Below are 16,996 nucleotides of genomic sequence, written 5' to 3'. Positions count from 1 at the left end.
GGCCAGTATCATCTTATGATCTGATAAACAAATAAAAGTGGTGGCACCTTTGGATGATGACAGTGGTGGAAATATTTTCTTTCAGTGGGAAAACACACAAGGTCGTCTGTAAAATACGTAGTGATAAGCCATCAGTTGCGTTTGATAGATAAGACAGAATAATATTTCACAATTAGAAAGTACCTTAGAGATCATTTTGCTCACAGTGGATCATTAATATCAGTAATTCAAGATGAAGGTTAATCCACCTTGATTATCCATCGTGAAGGGCCTGTTCTAAATACTTAATGTGTTTCAGGCTGGTTTCCTTTGTTTATATTTGGGTTGCCACTTAGCTGAATCCTTTCATTTGGATACCCTAAGCCAATTTCTGGCTTGATATCTCTTTTTTTTTTTTTTTTTGAAGATTTTATTTATTTATTTGACAGAGAGAGAGAGAGAGAGAGGGAACACACATGTGGGAGAGCGCAAGCAGGGAGAGCAGCAGGCAGAGGGAGAGGGAGAAGGAGACTCAGGCTTCTCAAAGAGCAGGGAGCCTAATGTGGGGCTCGATCCCAGGACTCTGGGATCATGACCTGAGCCGAAGGCAGACGCTTAACTGAACTGAATCCCAATAAATTGTAAACTTTAGAGTTATCTCTAAAAACAAACGATAACAGAGAGCTAATACCAAATAGTGGAGATAAAATGGAATAAATATCACTCAATCCTAAAGAAGGCAGGAAAAGGGGAAAAAGAGAACAAAGATAATGAGTTTAAGCTAAATTATATTGATATTTACATTAATTACAAAAGGTCTAAATATTTCGATGAATAGGCAGAGAGATTCTCAGATTGGCTAGAAAAGAAGATGCTATCTACTTGGACTTACTTTAAATACTAAGACACAGGGGCGCCTGGGTGGCTCAGTGGGTTAAAGCCTTTGCCTTCGGCTCGGGTCATAATCCCAGGGTCCTGGGATCAAGCCCCACATCAGGCACTTTGCTCCACAGGGAGCCTGCTTCCTCCTCTCTCTCTGCCTGCTTCTCTGCCTACTTGTGATCTCTGTCTGTCAAATAAATAAAAAAAATCTTAAGAAAAAAAAAGAAACATTTAAAGAAAAATACTAAGACACATAAATTAAAAATATGAAAGGTAAAAATAGATATACCATGTAAACATTAATCGAAAGAAAGTTGGAATAGCCTATATTAATAATAGACAAGACAATTTTAGAACAAAGACTACTACCAGGGATAAAGAGAGGCATTTCATAATATTAACATTGTTGTAACAATTTTAAGTGTTTATGCAGAGCTTCAAAGTATATGAATCAAAACTGATGAAATTGAAAAGAAACAACTCTACCTTTTATAGTTGGAGATTTCAACATCTTTCAGCAACTGGTAGAAGAATGATAGTATGGCAGAAATGGTACATCTTTTCAAGTACACATGAAAAACTCCATCAAGAATAGACCACATTGGGGTGCTTGGGTGGCTCAGTGGGCTAAAGCCTCTGCCTTCGCTCAGATCATGATCTCAGGGTCCTGGGATCGAGCCCCACATCGGGCTCTCTGCTCAGCAGGGAGCCTGCTTCCCTTCCTCTCTCTCTCTGCCTGCCTCTCTGCCTACTTGTGATCTCTGTCAAATAAATAAAATCTTAAAAAAAAAACTAGTTAAAAAAAAAAAAGAATAGACCACATTGCAGCCAGCAAGTCTCAATAAACTGAAAAATAGGCAAAATATACAGAGTATGCAAGTATATTCCACAGGAGAATTGAGAAAAGGATCCAGAGAATCTCCAAATATTGGGATACTAAATGACACGTTTTCAAATAACCCATGAATAAAGAGGAAATGACAGGAGAAATTTGAAGAGTATTTTGAGCTAAATGAAAATGGAAACACATCAAAATGGATGGCGTGTAGATGAATAGTGCTTAGAAAACTTTAAATTTTGCATTAGAAAAGAAGAAACATCTCAAGCGAATGATCTAAACTTTCACCCTGAGAAAGCAGAAAAGACGGGCAAACGAAACCCAAAACCAGCAGTAAGAAAGAAAGAATAAAGACCAGAGATCAATAAAATAAAAATAAATAATAGAGAAAAATTAATGAAACCAAAAGCTGGTACTTTGAAAAGATCAATAAAATTGATAAGCCTCTAAACAGAATTAATTTCCTCTAAACAAGAAAAAAAGAAGACACAAACTACTGATATCAGGAATGAAAGTAGAGATACTACTGTAGATCTTAAAGACCTATTAAAAGGACAAACCATTAAGTTTTTTACGAGTATGAATTCCTTACTCTTCTAAGGCCTCTGCCTTGAGTAAATCCTTCTTACACTGCTTACAGTGCTAGATCTGGGCTTTCTGTAAGGGAATATAAGCAGATTTGGGGGCATCATGCTTTCATAACCTTCCTCCAGGTTGACATCAGCTCATTCATCTTTAGACGTGATCATTTTAAAGCATATTTTGTTGAGGTGGCCCGTTTGGCTCACTGTAGAGGCACTATGGTCTGGCGAGGTTGATGAAGCACTCAGTGCTGGGCAGCCGCCATTACTACACTTCAGCACCTCCTTGAGGGATTCAGTTGCAGCTTCCGGCTGGTCACATCATGCTACCTTTCTCTTATGTGTGCTTTTCTGTCCTGTGCTTTGGCAGATGATAACAGGCTTTCATTTCTCAATCTCATCTAACCCCCCCCCCCCAACCTGCCACCTGGGCCATTCTGCCCCCTAGTAGTGTCTTCTGGGGTTGATGTCCTCTGGTGTTGTGAAGTTTAAAAACTGAGTGTTCTTATCCATGTAGCTAACCTTCTTCTCTACTTTTCAGGACTTGAAAGGTTACCAAAGATCTGAGGGAGTGCTTCTTGTCTCTCTGGTGGGTTGTATCATTTTTTTCCCCTCCCTACATCCTCAGCAATCAGAGATCCCTGGGGCTCAGAGGATCCCTAGTGAGGGTCAATACCAGATTTTTTTTTTTTTCCCCTCAAGAGTCTTTGGTACTTTACAAGGAATTTCACTGGGAGATAAGGTGAGGGGGTAACTTCTATGGAGATTCTTCTTTCCTGAAATTCACTCAACAAATACGTAGTGAGCATAAACCTAGGTATCAAGTGCTATTCCGTTGCTCTTACAACACATCAGTGAATAACCCACACAGTTTCATGGAGTTTACATTCTGGGTGGTGCCTCATTTTTTGTCCTTCTAGTCTCTTTCTATAGACTGTGTGTGTGGGGGAGCATATTGGGGGATTGTCATGTTACATTGTTGATTATGCTGAAATGGTTTCTCCGAGTCAGTCCTAGAGGAGGAGGGATTGACTCCACACTTCAAATATGATGTATTTACTGTTTTATGGCCCCAGCTATGGGGCGTAGTCACAGATTTAAGGAAATAGAAAAGACTCTACTTGACACCCTATACTACCCTGTTACAGACAAGGATGTAGGGGCCCAGAGAACAAACGGATCCTAGTATCTTCTGAAATACGCCCCCCCCCCCGCCACAAACTCTGGGCTGAAAATTGAGGGGGTGTGTACCAGACAACGGGCAGGTAGATGTATTATCCTCCATCTACAGAATGGGAGATGCTGCTAAGTGCTTGATTCTTTTCATGTTTTTTAATTCAGAATTTTAAGAGAAAATAATCTGATTGATTGAATTCATCTTTACACACCACTAGATAATGGGATGTTGCTATAGTACGGTCCTCTTCTCCAGTCAGCTGTAGTCATGACAGGAGGAGGTAGGATATGGGCCTAAATAGGGCTCCTCTTTCAAACTAGGGCTATGGGAGGCCTCTTCATTTTGAAAGGCTCCGAACTGGCAGGGAACAAAACAACAATTGGTCAAAATTACTATGAACACCCAACCCACATTTCTCTATATGAAATCCTGATACACTGTGTTTGACTAATAGAAAAAAAAATATGACTTTTTTTCTCCCTAGACTGAAGCTGGAAGAGGATGGAGTCCCATCTGAGAGCTGAGTCAGGTTCTTAAGAATGGCAAATTCGAAGTTTCAGGTCATTGTGTGGTGGTTAGTAGGTATATGGGTCAGTGGTTCAGTAGGTTCTCATTTGTCAAGTACAGGAGTGTGAGATACAAACTCTGCAAAGTGGCTTTGTAAATCTTGGAGAAAGTAGAAGAATTTTTGTGTTTTCAGTCTATGCATGTGAGCCCCTATGCACACCTGCTGAAACCACTGAGTCGGTCCAGACAGGGTCTACAGCTGGGCTGTTTTTGTTTACTTCGTGCTATTGCTGAGAATGAGGATCCAGGTGGCCCTCTAGGATGCTTCTGGAAAATCTTTTGGAAAAGAAAATGGTAGGGTGTTTCAGAACCACTTCTTCCTGTTCGGGTCTGATGGAGGGAATATTATGAGGGTGCAGTGTGTTTTGAGCACTGGGTCAGTCTATGCTTGTTAAGGCGCTCGACTTTCGGGATTCAGAGTTGTTAGTTTCGATGTCACATATGGCTTTTAGAAGGTTTTATTTGGTCAGCCTGGTATTGTGGTTGCTGTTGCTTTAATTTAGTTACCAACGGAAAACTCAGGCTATTCCAAACTCCCCAAATTTCACATTTCCAGCTTCTGTTGGAATTCTGGTCCTTTAAGACTCATGTTCTTTCATGGTTGAGAGTCAAGTTGAGCAACTGCGGGCTTTTTAGGTAAGTCTGGGAGGTGCCCTCTTAATTTTGTCTGTCAAACCCTACCAGCTTTACTCCTTTATGGTAACTCACCAGCTCTGTAGGCACTTGGGTTTGTGACTCCAGACTTAGAGAACAGCTGGTAGCTGGCAGATAGCTCTCTGGAGGCAGGAAGCAAGGGGATAATCACGCTGCCCTTTGTTTTGAAACCTGGCTCTTCGTCCTAGCTGAACGACAGCGACAATATATCCCTAACTTTTCTAAGTCTCAGGTTTCTCATCTGCAAATGCCACCTCATAGGATTAATGTAACAATCAAATCAACATGAACTTATCATGGAGTTTGGAATGCAGTAACTCCTTTATGAATCGATATTAGGTATTTTCATTGATATCTTCAACTTTATTATTAATGTACTTGAGACAGGAGGGTAGCAGGGAAATAGATGTATATCTATCTATCATCTATCTTATATAACAACTTACATATGTGTTTTTCCCCAAGGTCAGAGATTATTTTATTCCCTTAGTAATTCTTCAAAATATTTTATGCCCCCTTCCCTTGCCCCCAAATTTATTCCTTTTACATATCCTTAATCCTATTGCTGTGAGGGCCTATTTTCTCTCCTTCTGTCTTCAAAATTGATTATCTTTTCATGTATAATTCTTTTATTTCAGTTTCTGTGTTTAAATATCACACCAGCTATTCAAGCTTATTTTTTTCCAGACTTTATGAATATAGACACCTAAAAAAATCATAAAATTAGAAAATACTAGTTGTGTTGTAGTTATGTGGGGGGAAAACTATTAATACGACTTTTATACTTTTAAATAGAATTTTATGATTACGTCCTCCTTTCTTTGCTATAATGTCTTCAATGTTTCTTACAGAACACACAGTAATAATATCTTACAGGAACGTCCCCTCATGCTGTTTTCTTTTTCTTTTAAAGAAATAAGGGAGAAAAAAGTGGTTTAACTCCTTTTTTCTCCTCTAGAAACAGTTAAGTTATGCTTCCATTTTTCTAATAATTTGTTAGAAATTTACTTTATTAAACCTTATAACTGCTGTAGACCTAAAATATTCTTGTTATGCTGTTAGATCAAACCAAAGTACTAAAAGCAAACCTACCATCTAATTCCAGATTTTATGTAAATTAGTAAATGTTTTCAGGATAAAGAAAATACACCTCAAATACTTTGGTGTAATTCAATTCAAAGTCTCATCCCTGAAAGAAAGATGAATCTGAGAATCTAGCCATCCTTGCAAACGTGTGCCAGTGTTTATTCAGAATCCCTTCTATTTTATTAGAAACAGGAACAGTAATTTCACCAGCAGGAAATAATACAATGCAAGTAAGTGTGACACTCCTTCGTTGTTCACGGCAGACACCTTGGATCCAAGGTAAGAATCCAAATGAGAAATAATAAACCTCCATTCCCTGGCGATTCATTTAAGTCCAGCTCAGCTAGATGAAGGCTCCCACTGGGAGGAAAAGTTGCTGGTCCTCCTGGTTGGCTTTGCGTTTCTTTCAGTGCTCTAAAGAACTTTGTACGGGGCAGCTTTGCTCTGCTGTGTCAGGCCGCGGGACAGGAGTTGATGCTCACAGCGCCGCTGACCAGGGCTGCTTTGCTGAAGCTCACGGGGCGCCCATCAATCACGAAGTGACGGATGCAGCCTGTGAAGGGTCTGCCAGGGGCCAAGCGTGGTGTCAGTAGAGACTCTGGAAAAGGGAAGAAATGAAAACAAAGGTTGCAGGTGAGCCCTTCCAAGCCCAAATGTTACTCTGGCAAAAATATGCGCAACAACGCTCACATCATTAAAATGATTTACATGTCAAAATGGAATGTAGTTGATAATTTACTCATTTTCTCAGGAACTTTATCTGCTTCTGAAGTAACGTGACCATGTGGTAATTTTAAAGTTTTCCATGTTTCCCATGTTCAAAGTTCTGAGCGGATTTCAGCTATCTTCCAGGGTTGAAATTTCCTACTTACATATAAAATTTCAGTAGTAAATTTTCAGGACCTACCTATGCTGATGCTTTTTAGAGTTAACTTGGCCTGGTTCTCACTTATTTTGGGTGATTTACTGTGAAAAGGGGAAGGGATTTTAGCTTCTACACTATTTTTAGACTCGGTTAATGTTTCTGTTTAATTTGTATCAACACCCTTCACCCTTAAGCCTCCACACTTTTGCCAAGCTCATGAAATATAATGAGAAAATTACAAATTCACATAAGCTAAATTTTAATTTTTCTGAGCTCAGGATTTAAGAACTATAAATAGGAGCTGCCTGGGTGGCTCAGTGGGTTAAGCCTCTACTTTCAGCTCAGGACATGGTCTCAGGGTCCTGGGATTGAACCCCACATCGGGCTCTCTGCTCAGCAAGGAGCCTGCTTCCCCCCTCTGCCGCCTACCTCTCTGCCTACTTGTGATCTCTCTCCCTGGGTCAAATAAATAAGTAAAATCTTAAGAAAAGATCTATAAATAGGATAATGATAACTGGTCTAGTCTTTTCATGGGCAGGAGTGTCCTGTAGTATGCCAGGGGAACTTTCTCCCCTTATCTTAGAGATCTAGAAGAAACCTTACACTTATTAATTGTACAAATACAATTAAATGTGTTGGATGATAGAAGCAATATAATTTAAAGCAATTTAGAGAGCTTAGAAATATCATGGAATTAAAATCCACTTAGTCACAGCTTATTATTATGTACAAACAGCTATGTGAGCAGTAGCAGATAAAAGATGGAAAACACTTAGAAATCACTAACTCAGGAAGGAACATAAAACAGGACAGCAAATTAAATATCATCAAGCAGCTGTAATAAGTTTTCTAAGCAGTGTAGATTAAGACTATGCAGAAGCTTGTACTGAAAATAAATCATGGAAATCGCATTTCATATTTAGAATGATAATTATGAAGTTTTAGATTTGGAAGGGGCTGAGAGATCACTTCCCTTTGTCTCTAGATTAGACTATATATATTCTTCAAGCTGCTCAGTGTACTTCATCATCAGAATAAAAATGGGTGAACAGGAAAAAGTATAAGGGGCAGAAACATCTATTTCTTCTGCTCATTTTGGAAACTAGTTTTAGAACATGGATTTTGATTCTGTTCAAGCTTACCACCCTGTGGTTCACAGGGAACATCATCTAGAGGAAATAATTCGTATAGAAATTATGGTCTTCATAATTCACCACACAATTTATTGTAGGTACTGACAATAAAGTGTCCCGGAACCCTAAGTAACTGATTAATAAAATCAACAGATGATTTTAAAAGCAAACATTCCTCAGGTCGAAAGCTTGACTATATACAGAATAATGCAAAGTTTTCAGTAGAGGAATGATCAGATCTGTGCGTATGTGTGAACTACATTATCTTAAATTATTTTTTGATTTCTAATTTTGATTTTTAAATTACACAGTAAAATTGACTTTTGGGGAATATAGCTCATTAAACGCATTCACTTTTTATTGATAGAAATAGTATCAGGATAGTATCATGAGGGTCCTATGTGATAGAAGAGAACTGATTGAGATTCTGAGGGAATTCAGTGAGGCTTATTTATGACTAATTTCCTTTAGTTATTCTTTTTCATGCCTCAGTTTCTGATGTGATTTTAGTGGAATTAATGTTGAACAGCTCAAAATGATGTAATTAATGACATTCAGCTTACATTATAATTGCTTTTGTTCTAGGCTCACTGGCATGGTTCCTAGATGGAATTAAAAGCTGTAATGGTGCAGTGGTTAGCTCCCCCAGCCCACTAGTTCCTGTGGGCTGGCTCATTAGCTACAATTTGCTGTTCATTTTATGTCTCAGGCAGGCTAAACTCGGCTTAAGGTACACCTTGCCCACCTAGTCTGTGGCGCTTAGCAACTCTTACAGTGGGAGATGATGGCAGTGTGTAATGCTGGGACAAGACTCTGAAAACAAACAAAAATTGGAGACAAATATTTGTTTGAATGATATAGTGTTTTTGTGCAAAGTAAAGAAGAAAGACGTGTAAGTTCCATGAAGGAAGGCCATGCTTGGTTTGTCTCTCTCTCAGAGCCTAGCACAGTACGCAATAGACCATGAATGTTTGTTTTGTGTTGAATGAAGTCACGTTACCGGGCAGCAAGGAGTGGACTATTTAACTTCCATGAAATCCTGTGGTAAGTGTCACAAGAGGGCTAGGCAAATGTAGCACATTCTAGGGAGAGAGGGGCATGTGTGGGTCAGTAGAGGTCTGAGCTGTGTCCTAAAGATCAGTAAGGAATTGAACTGGGAGATGAGTGGGAGAAGCTATTCCTCAAAAAGGTATATCAGGGGAGGAGATCAAGAACATTTTCCCAGAAATTGAGGCTCCACATGCGATTTAAAGGCCTGGAGCAAGGAGGGCATCGGACATTCAGAGAACTGTTTAAGTCCCAGGAAGTGTGGGGAGACCCCAGAGGCAGGGGTGAGGCAGGGCCAGGAGATCAAGGACCTTGCTGAATTTGATCTTGTAAGCTCTGGGGAACCTGTGGAATACTTTAAACCGTGTTGTGGTTTCCAGGAAGAAAGCAATGTACAGAAATCCAAGAACTGAGGTGACTCATCTCCCCCACTGCCTGCAGAAAGTGCAGGGGTGGCCTTCACCAGGATCCCTTTCAGAACTGAGGCCAGGAGTGGGAGGAGAGGACTGGGGGATGGAGATGGGTGTGGACAGCAGAAGTAAAGAAGAGGATGGTCTCAGGTATTTCATCAGGGAGTTACTGTTATTGTCAATACTAGTATTTGAAAAATTCATGTTAAGAGGAATGCTCAGTTCCTACGATTTTGTGAGTACCCAAGGTCAGGTGCCTAATTTGATCTGTTCTTTCTCTCTCTTTCTTCTTACTCTCTTAATTAATTTATTCCTTGCGTTTACATGGCTCAGTTTAAAATAATCTAGTTAGGACACAAGGAAAAATCTTTCCTTAAAATCACCGTCAAATTCCAGATGTAAAAGCTTGGTTTTCTCCTTCTTATCTCTCTCTCTCTAGCTTTAACATTCCGTTTCTCCAAGTTAGTGAAATGTGTGCAACAAACACTTTCAACATTGGTCATGCTTCCTGCTCCAGAGGGTTAAAACAATTGTGGGGGGTCCATAAGAGTCCTTCTGTCACCACCCTGGATTACACACCATTCTTGGCAGATGACAGCAGGAATGTTACTGATGACGTTTGCAGGATGGCAGCTGGGAACCTCTCTTGGGGATTGTCACTACATGGGAACAAAACAACTTACGGTCTACAGCTGTTTTCACAATTCAGACTAATCCTGGACAGGGAGAACTGTGGATTTTCTTCTTTCTTAGTAAGGAAGGGGAGTAACTATTAGCAAACTTTTAGTCCTCCAAGAGTCTCAGATCTGAGAGCAGTATTAGCAACTGAGTTTTCTTTGTGTTAGAGAAAAAAATAGAGAGTGTGTTCACTATGTGAACGTGAGGATATATAAAAGGAAGAGAGAAAAAAATTAGCATATTTGGCAAAGGGAGAGTAGTATCTACCAGGCAGGAGGCTGAAGTGTAGTGATGTGTTACTTTGTTTTGATTCTTGGATAAGGATCAGTATACTTTTTTCCTATAAAAGGACGTTGTATATAAAATCCTTTGAGTTATTAGGTGAATTATGAAAACACACGGCTCCATTCTTAGTACTATAATAACAATTATAAGAACTTACTGTTTTTTGGAATTGGGATCATGTCCCTTTTAAAGAACTCTTACCTGGAACTCCTCCAACGAATACAGGCTCCCTGTGATCTACTGGTTTCGGATTCAGGGGTCCAACCACATGGTTCACTTCAGAGTCTACATCCAACTGAACCACATTGGAATCTCTAATAACTGAAATACCAGGAAAAGACTGGTTATAAATGACACTGGAGTGATTAATTTTCACATGAAAGAGACTAATTTATAATAGCGGTGGCTTTTATTTATTCCAGAATAAACCTCACACTTTCTTCTGTATCATTGAAAATGTCAATATCTAGTCAAGCAATACCTATAAATTTTCCTTTGGAAGGGAGAATGTTTAGAATACTCTATTTTTTTCTTCATAAATTATGCATTATTAAGAAAGCCTCCAAAGACAATTTTCAAATCACATGTAATATTTGATTCTCTTTTCTTGGCCACTTGTAGACTGTCGTCCATCCTCTATTTTATCAGGTAAGTTAGAGTCTGTGTTCTCCCGAGCCATCATTCCACACTTGGGATGTGGGCTCACTTTATAAAAGGAGCCCAGGACACTCGTTTTTCTCACCTGTAATTCTGTGCCATCTGCCATCACAGAGACTCTGCTTGGGTGTCACTGAGGTGGAAAAGTCTCTGATGCCGTTGTTGACTTTCACTATGACCTACAAAAGACAGGGTACGTTATATAGTTTCATTTTTCCTGTAGAGATAAAACTAGATTTCTTAAATTCACCCCAGAGGAGCAATGCTTTAACATCTGCAAATGATTAGCTTTGCAGTGTGAACACAAGGGGTCACTCTTTGGTAGGCTATAGACAGTAAATGGTTCCTAGCGAGAGGACAGCATAGTAACAGGAGAAAAGCTGGGCTGGAGAGGAGCAACAAGATAATAAAAGGCTTTCCTTTAATTTTTACAGATTGAATGTGTTCTACAAAGCTGGTTAAGGTAGTGGTGAAGGGTGCAGGCTGTGCAGCCAGACTGCCTGGGTTCCCATCCCAGGACCCCATCACCTCACTGCCTGTTTTCTCACTCGTGACACCTACCTGGGGTCACAGAGCTGCTGGGGGGCTAACAGAGCTCATCCAGAATTAGAATAGTACTTGACACACAGTGAGCACGATATTGTTATATAGTTTAAGAGTACCAGAACTCAAATAAAAATCAGTTAGGGACAATAATGAAAATACGCTGTTTTCTCCTTAATATTTAGTTGAACACTTTCATGACTATTCCTTAGTCATAGTTTTTCAGGATGAAAGTGCTACTTAATTATAACAATTTTTTGATTTCTAGCAATTGAAAGTAATATATATGTATATATGCACTTATGTACATATATACACATATATACACCTGGTATGCAAATATATTATAGATAGAAAGGCAGATGCTTTAGTGTTTGTTCATTCTGATAGCTGGATATGTTTGCTGCTTTCATTTGTTGTAAAATGTTTTCTCCCAATTCTTTTATTAAAACCTTTTAATTCCATTGTTATTGATTTTTTTTTAGCTTTGCCACATTTTCATGGCCCTTTGCTCTAATCAAATCAATTCCCTGTGTATGAATCTGCATCTAAGTACTGCCTGCATTTAAATTTCATGTGTAGCTTCCCCATGATTCCCCCCCCACCCTGTTAGGAAAGACTGATGGACTAATTCTGTGAAATAAAAATGCTTCAGACCTAGAATTCAAGGTCAGAGAAGACAGACTGTTTAAACAGTTTTTAACCCATTACCTGCCCCTTCTTCATGTGAACATTTAGGTACTCTCCGTTGACACTGTGGCCATGAACAAGGGTTCCGGAACTGCTTCTGGGGCGGACTTCAAAGGCAATCTCAAACTTCAGTCCAATATTGAAAGACTCATCTGGGGAGAGAAATATTAGCTCTTAAGAGCAGCAGCCTCAATTTTGTAACCATGGTGTGATTTTGCAATTATACATTTTTATATCTGTTTTTTGAAAGTTTGACACCTTTTTCAACAGATCAGTAGCAAGTGGCATTTCCCGCGTCAAACACACTGCGGAAAGCTCTGTGGGGGCCTGAGATAACTAGTGTGCCACTCCTGTGGTGGGCCGTGGCGTGGGGACAGCATGGGGAAAAGGTGCCATGGTGTCCCTTCTCGGGGGAGGAGAAACTGATTCCAACCAGCAGGACCATTTAATCTTTCACAAGCGAGGAGGAGAAAAGAGCAGCCTGGGCACAGGAAATAGTATGAACACGAGTGCAGAGGTCAGGACATTTGGAGAGCACCGTGGAGGCCAGTGTCCCCTGCCAGGCCGCAGGGGAAGGGCACTCGTGCTCAAGTATGGAAGGTAGACTTTATTTTGCAGTCACTGAGCAAGGGAGCTGTATTTTAAAGATAAATCTTATTTTAAAATAAGACTTGTATTTTAAAATAAGTCTTAATAAGATCACTGGTGCCAGCGCTGCAGAGCATTTCAGAGGAAAGAAAAAGTGAGGGCAGCAGAAGCCGTTAGGAGCTGCTAGTGCCGTGATGTGAGAAAATGAATTCTTATTAAGGATAGTGGTGCTCACTCCAGGAGACGTGTTGTAAACCTGGGCATCTTAATAATAGTCACTTGACATGTCTCCTTATAAATCACTTTTTAATTTTTCCTGCTATTAGTTAATGGTAAGGGAGAACGTAAATTGTGCAGGTTGCTATGCATTTCAAGCTGTCCGAGCCTTTGAGTTCTTATCACTAAAATCCAATGAAAGGCTGAGAAATATGAGTGTTGGTGCTTTTATTGTGGATCAAGGAGGTGAAAGGAGAGTACAATCATGAGCAAGACAGAGAGAGGAAAGATGACCTCTGGTATTCTCTTGGACATGGGGGCGGCTTAGGAAGCTACACGTGGCTGCATTGTCACGTCTTTATTCAGGGAATGTTCAGGGTACCGATCCCAGTGACTTCCTCATACCTAATGTTTGCTCTGTAGAGTATTTGTTGGTACGGCTTAGATGGTGATTGTTTATAGACTGCTAGGACTTTATGTACTTATTTTTAGAACTACTATGTTCCATTACTTGGCATAGGGGCTAACATGCCAGAGGCATACAATAAAAATTTGGTTGATTGAATGAGAGAATAATAGCTACGGAGAATACAAATCCAGAAATAAAATTTCTGAAGGATGGGGGTGCAGAGCAAAGGGAGGAAGTGGGACTTGCTTTGATAGGGACAATGGGTCACACTAAGAGGGGGCAGAGAAAGACGAGAGCCACCCTGCTCTGATTAGAGCCGCCCTGACACAGATTAGAGCACAGAGCAGCACAGGAAATCCTAAAAGGTCAAGATGGGCTACATCTACATCAGATGTAGCGACTGTGGAGAAGCTCTGGTCAGGGAAAGCGAACCGGGACGGGGGAGCCTGTCTAGTTGGGTGTGGCAGAGGCAACAAAGGGGATCCTGGCGGAAAGAAGCCATTTCCTAGGGCTGAGTGAGTTTGGTATTCTGAAGTTTTAACCCCGAGCCAAATTTCCCCAGCCACCTCCAGGAAAGAAGTATTTCGTGATTCATGTTTTGTGCAGAAGTCACTGTTACCTAGAACTACGTATCCTCCTTCTGTTGAAAAGTAGGTCCCTGTTTCCATAGGGCCTTCAAAACAAGGGGTCACGCTGAATGTCTGAGAGGCAGAGGCGATGGAGGCCCCGTTGAGCTGAAGGTTGCCGAGGCAGCCGCTGAAACTGTAGACCGAGTTGATCTGAGGGAAGAAGACATTTCTTAAAACTCATTTTCTTAACATGTGCCGGTGTGCACCAAAGGGAAACAAAATGAAGGGATTCACGTCCCGAGAGAAACGAAGCAGCCCCCTGGCTTATTTATCTTAGCTGCCTGAAGGGTCAGTCATTTTCCAGGTAGTTGCTTCTTTAATGATGAGTTCTTTGAAGTTGGGATTTTGTATTTGATAATGTCAGCCTGCAGTCATTAGCTATGAACATTTCTACATCACTGTGACAAATAAGCTGCAGCTATGGGTTTGAAGTTAAATATTAGAACTATCCTCCTTTGTTTTCCTTCAAGAATGATAGGTGGCCCCAAATCAGCTAATGTTGATGAGGGCTAGCAAAGTTCTTAATTGTTAAATCTACCATGGTTAACTAAATAGCAGAAAGCTTGCATTTCTGGCTGCATTACCTGATCCTGTGGTCGAGAATTTATCATACCTCAAGACGTGAAACTTGGGCCCCTTTGGACAACTGATTTCACACTGCTTTGGAAACCTTTCTTTTAAAGGAGTTGTCATGAAATTAGGGCTACTTGCCTAAAATCTCAATATAACATGAGCACCCCCCTTTTTTCCTTTATCTACATATATTAGTGAATCTTAGAAATGCATCTATTTTTTCATGCTGAAGTCAAATAAATATTTTTGTCAAGATGCAATATTATTAACTTTTAAAGTACAGAAATTACATGCTTTTTACTATAACCGCCTCTTCTCCCCCAACCCCCCTGCCAGGGATAACCATATTTCCTTGCCCATTTACAAATGTGTGTGTGTGTGTGTGTGTGTGTATAGGAAACAAAAATGAAATCATAGTTTACAGAATGGCCCCCCAATTTTTTGTCACTCAATGATACATAATGGAATGACATTCTTTCTTTCTTTTTTTTTTTTTGTATTTTTTACACTAATAGCATGTGTACTTGCTGAACAAATAAGCATCTCCTTGAGACATAACTTCTCATGACAGTTTAAACCTCTGAAATTGTTTCATCTCACCTCTGTGTCAGAGTCAAAAGACCACTCTTGGCTTTGTAATGCCAGAGGGCAGACAGACATGCCCGGGGACAAAACTCACTTTGGTAGCCTATATCCGGTGAAACTACAGTTCTCTTCTTGCCAGTTGGCTGGTGGTAAAATGAGATCCTGGATTAAATAATCTGTCGGCTCTGAAAGTCAGGGCTTGTCCTGGTCATGTCTGGCTTACCTGGACATTTTTCACAGCTCTTCCGGGAGCCACACCTCCCAAATAGATAGGACCTTTGATGTTCCAGGCGGCTCCTGTAGGAGGAAGACTCTCTTCTAGGACTCGAAGGCCATCAATGACCAGTCGGCCACTGCTCTTTTCCCGAATAAATATCACCTGGATGGAGAGAAGGACAATAGCACATGTCAAGTGCATCCCAAGCTGTGGCAGAAGGCTCGGTTGCCTCTTCTCCAGACTCTGCTATTGCGGTACTGTGGGAGGTCTGCAGAAGTTCTTTAAAAAGCTGACCCTTTCTCTGAAGGTCAAGAGTTTGTGTTTTCCTTTAAAGCTTGATTTAAAGTTACAGGCTTAATTTCTGGATTCAGCTTACATGTATTTAGCAGCGTTCTCCATGAACCTCTTCACAGCTTGTCAGCCCACTTGGTTTCTTCCTCTCCTAAATTTATGGTGATTAATACATCTTACATTTCTTACTCTTTCCATTATGTAACACTGATTTGTTTCAATATTTAAATAGTCTCCCTGTGGTATCCCAGCATCCTAACAGATTTTCTCTTTACTTTGTATCTTCCATAGTTTAGCCTATAAAAGACTCTCAGCATTTGCTGTTGAAATTTAGAAACTTACAGGTGGGGGGGAAAACATGGGAAAAATCATTAGAAATTAAACTTCAGGTTATGTTTGCTATTGGTCCTTTGGTGAAAATAATTACACTAAAAATTACATGCAACCTGTATCTCTGTTTAAATCATATGCTTCAAGATTTTTCTAAGGAATTTAAAAAAATTTCTCAAAATTGAACTCTGAGCATATGGCAACAGAATTTTAAAATGGGTGTTTCTAGAAAGACCAATAGTGGGCATTAATGTCAGTCCATTTGATAATGGTGACTATTTGCTGGTAATAATATTCTCTGCCTTCAACTCACATCATGCCACAATCCATCATTGTATTTCTCTTGGCTTCTAATCTTCAGTTTCTTATGGCCAACATTAAACATGAAAACCAAGCGGCCATGGGCTAAGAATAGAGTCATGAAGTCATTCTCTTCTTGATCTGAGACATAGAAAATCATCCCATGGGAGGAACGAGTCTTCAGACGAATGGAGAACTGAGATCTGGTAAATGAAAAGAAAAAGCTTACTATCTGTAAAATGAGACTGAGGGGGATCTCTAGTTTCCAACAGCAACACAGCGTAAGGAAGAATGAGTAGCCATTCTATCGAATCCCAAGCAGCATTACTTCTAATTATGTCTTAACATTATTCATGAATATTGGGAAAGCATGACTAACTCAAAGATGTAAATCTTTTCCTACTTTATTTATACAACAGGCCTACATTCCACATTTAAGGAAGCATTGTTTCACGTAAGGATCATAATGCGTCTTGCTCTGAAAAGATGGTTGCATTTGGTTTGTTCATGTGGACAAAATACTAGTCCGTAATTAATGTGCATATAGAAATTTGCCTAGAAACAATACGATTTGTGTGCTATCTAAAATACAAGATCGATTTGTCTTTCCCAAGAAAAATTAATCAGTAGATATCACGGGCCAAAAACAGCCCCCAGAAGGTGTAGGAATTAAACAAAACCTTCTAGACTTTTAGCTCTAGCCCGTACAGATAAGATACATTTATTAGGCTAATTTCTAGTTTGATTTAACTCTAAATTCTTCCCAATGAATACAAAATACTGATA

At 39.9% G+C, this 16,996-nt stretch overlaps 1 protein-coding gene across 2 annotated transcripts in view; it reads right to left on the bottom strand.

Moving 5' to 3' along the window:
* Positions 1-5,028: 5,028 nt before the first annotated feature.
* LAMA4 (laminin subunit alpha 4) overlaps positions 5,029-16,996 on the bottom strand; it is a 148,025-nt gene continuing 136,057 nt past the window's right edge. For both annotated transcript variants that reach the window (XM_080805146.1, XM_080805147.1), the window contains exons 32-38: positions 16,224-16,413; positions 15,296-15,451; positions 13,905-14,064; positions 12,094-12,224; positions 10,925-11,018; positions 10,384-10,503; positions 5,029-6,362 (exon numbers count right to left, since the gene is read on the bottom strand). In XM_080805146.1, coding sequence (XP_080661272.1) covers positions 6,217-6,362; positions 10,384-10,503; positions 10,925-11,018; positions 12,094-12,224; positions 13,905-14,064; positions 15,296-15,451; positions 16,224-16,413 — 997 coding nt within the window. In that variant the 3' untranslated portion in view covers positions 5,029-6,216. The remainder of the gene's footprint in view (positions 6,363-10,383; positions 10,504-10,924; positions 11,019-12,093; positions 12,225-13,904; positions 14,065-15,295; positions 15,452-16,223; positions 16,414-16,996) is intronic.

The sequence above is a fragment of the Martes martes genome, assembly GCF_963455335.1.
Source record: "Martes martes genome assembly, chromosome: 6".
Lineage (NCBI taxonomy): Eukaryota > Metazoa > Chordata > Mammalia > Carnivora > Mustelidae > Martes > Martes martes.
Note: the sequence above shows the minus strand (reverse complement) of the source record. Positions and strands in the feature narration are given on the sequence as shown.